This window comes from Aethalodelphis obliquidens, unplaced genomic scaffold (assembly GCF_003676395.1).
Source record: "Aethalodelphis obliquidens isolate GAN/ISIS:26980383/991018 unplaced genomic scaffold, ASM367639v1 scaffold2, whole genome shotgun sequence".
NCBI lineage: Eukaryota > Metazoa > Chordata > Mammalia > Artiodactyla > Delphinidae > Aethalodelphis > Aethalodelphis obliquidens.
In genome coordinates, this window is record NW_020837946.1 from 21,111,967 (window position 1) to 21,114,629 (window position 2,663).

Sequence of the window (2,663 nt, forward strand, 5' to 3'; positions counted from 1 at the left end):
CACCACCACCAGCATCACCACCACTACCACCAGCATTACCACCACCACCACCAGCATCACCACCACCAGCATCACCACCACCAGCATCACCATCGTCACCACCACTACCATCACTACCATCACCACCACCCCCACCAAACAGCCACTCTTTGGCCATCCCAGCAGTGAGATTGCAGGTAGTGAAACAGCAAAATCCACAGTCCATAGTATGTGAAGTGTAGTCTAGAAGTGGAGGATGGGAGGAGGGTATAGGCTTTCGGTTGGCATGTCCCCCAGGCCCTGTGGACTCCTAGCCCCCTGGCTGGTAGACGGACAGAATGGGGCTGCCTCAAGAGCAAACGTCCCTTCCTCCGAGAGGCATCCCCAATCACGCAATCTTTCCCTCCACCTGCCTCCCTCACTTGCTCATCTTCCCATCACTGAGGTTTACTGTCTTTGGAACCCATACTACTACCTGTAATTGTCTCTTATCTGCTGACTTTTTGCTGTCTGTCTTCCCCTGACTGGAAGGTAAACTTCATGAGGGCAGGGGCATTGCTCATCTTGTTCAATGCCTTGGGCGTATGTCTTAGGGGTGACCATCGACACAGAGATCTACCTCATCCATCTATTGCTGTGTAGTGACACTTAATATGGACACTCCACAGTTTCCTTAAGAGCAACAAACATTCTTATACATGCTTCCTTACGCACATGGGCATGAGGTAGATACTGAGAATTTCTTGGACATAGGCTATGCATATTTTGAATTTTAAATTTAATAGATATTGACAAATTTCCCTGAAGCGGATTCCTCTTCCACATGAGGTATTCGAGAATATATCCATTTCCACACATTGATGTTATCATGTTTTACCCAATTTTTGGCCATCCTACATGTGAAGGATTACTATAACTCGTTGTTATAATTCGCATTTTCCTGATTATTATGAAAGTCAAATATTAGTTTCTTTATCTTACATGTATTAAATAGTTAGCATGGTTGTCTTGTATTACTATTTTTTGTGTATAAATCGGTCTCTTCCATTACACAAGGAGTTCCAAAAGGGCAGAGATCTCTTCTGTATCACCTAGAAGAGAACATAATAAATGCTCAACAAATACTATCGATTTGTTGAATGAAGACTGCAACACTGCGAGAAGAAATGTATCAATAAGAAGTACGTCAGTGAGCAAATGCCTGTCTGTCTTCTGGAGGATCCTCATTTGGTTTCCTTCCTGTGGCTTTAAGTAGGTGGCCCCAGAGAGACTTACCATCATCCACAGGATAGTCTAGGAAATCATCTCCCTCCTCCTCTTTAGGCTGATCTCCACCTTCTAATTCCCCAGGCTCCTCATCCAGTTTCTCACTCTCTGACCGGTAGATGATAATAGATTCTGGGCGGGACTCTTTCTTCTTCTTTTTCCTGCGACCCAGTGTGGATTCCCCATCAAGGGCCAGGGCAGCTGCCATGGCTTTCCTCAGAGAGCCCTGGTGGGGGCTTGGGAGCTGGCCCTGGCCTTCCACTGGTGCTGGCTCTTCCATCCTAGTCTTCAAATCTAGCTATTCCTTGTAAAGAGTCCAATTTGCTTGAGCAAACTCACGATCCACACATCACAGAGCTTCTTCCAGGATGGGGCTATGCAAAGACGTTCCAACGATGAGTTGCACTTGAAAGAGAGGAAAGCAAAATCATCAACAGGGAATGAACAGGGTGAGACGGAGAGGGGTTTAGGAAGTGGTCCTCAACTGGGCAGGAGCCTTTGCCCCCTTTATTTCTCATAAAAGTTTATTTGGGGAGTGCTATGGAAATACTTTTACAGGAATGAATCATTGTTAATAAAATATTATTTGTGTTGCCATATTTTGTGTTGCATATATTGTGTAAAACTCATCAATCTAGCTGGGGGATGCCAAGTATAAGGAAGTTGGGTGAGGAAGCCTTACAGACAGATTAAGGACCATTCTTCCTCTCACCATAGATGGGGATTGCTATGGCGGGCACCAGCACTCCAGGCTTCTGGCTATTGGGTCAGCCATTACAACTATACTCAAATGGTTGAACGCAACTTTGAACAAGCCATCCAACAATGGCACAACTCCACTAACCATGCCTTCTCTGATATTCTATAAAGACACTTGTCTCCTGGTTTCTTGTTGGCCTAAGATCCCAGAATGTCTGGGATCTGTACTATCACCTTCTGGGAGACCAGTGGAAAGAATGCACACTTTTCACGCAACACTTTTCTCCTCTTTTGTTCTCCAGGTAAAAAGAGGTGGGAGAGAAGAGAGTCTATACAACATCTTTTAAGGAAGAAGCTGATCGGTCTGTGTTTTTGGTACATGGAGCCATTAAGAGGAACGGAATGTTTTGAGTGCTATTGCTAAAGAGGTGCCACTTAGCAAATACCCACCAGTCGCATTTAAACAGGTAGCTGCGGGACTTCCCTGGTGGTGTAGTGGTTAAGAATGTGCCTGCCAGTGCAGGGGACGTGGGTTTGATTCCTGGTCTGGGAAGATCCCACATGCCACGGAGCAACTAAGCCCGTGCACCACAACTACTGAAGCCTGTGAGCCTAGAGCCTGTGCTCCACAACATGAGAAGCCACCGCAATGAGAAGCCTACGCACTGCAGCAAAGAGTAGCCCCCACTTGCCGCAACTAGTGAAAGCCCACGCATAGC

At 46.2% G+C, this 2,663-nt stretch overlaps 1 protein-coding gene across 1 annotated transcript in view; it reads right to left on the minus strand.

Moving 5' to 3' along the window:
• The window catches only part of TMEM169 (transmembrane protein 169), a 4,399-nt gene extending 2,315 nt beyond the window's left edge, over positions 1-2,084 (minus strand). The window contains exon 1 of the mRNA XM_027122035.1: positions 1,255-2,084. Within this exon, the coding sequence (XP_026977836.1) occupies positions 1,255-1,525 (271 nt within the window). The 5' untranslated portion in view covers positions 1,526-2,084. The remainder of the gene's footprint in view (positions 1-1,254) is intronic.
• Positions 2,085-2,663: the final 579 nt, after the last annotated feature.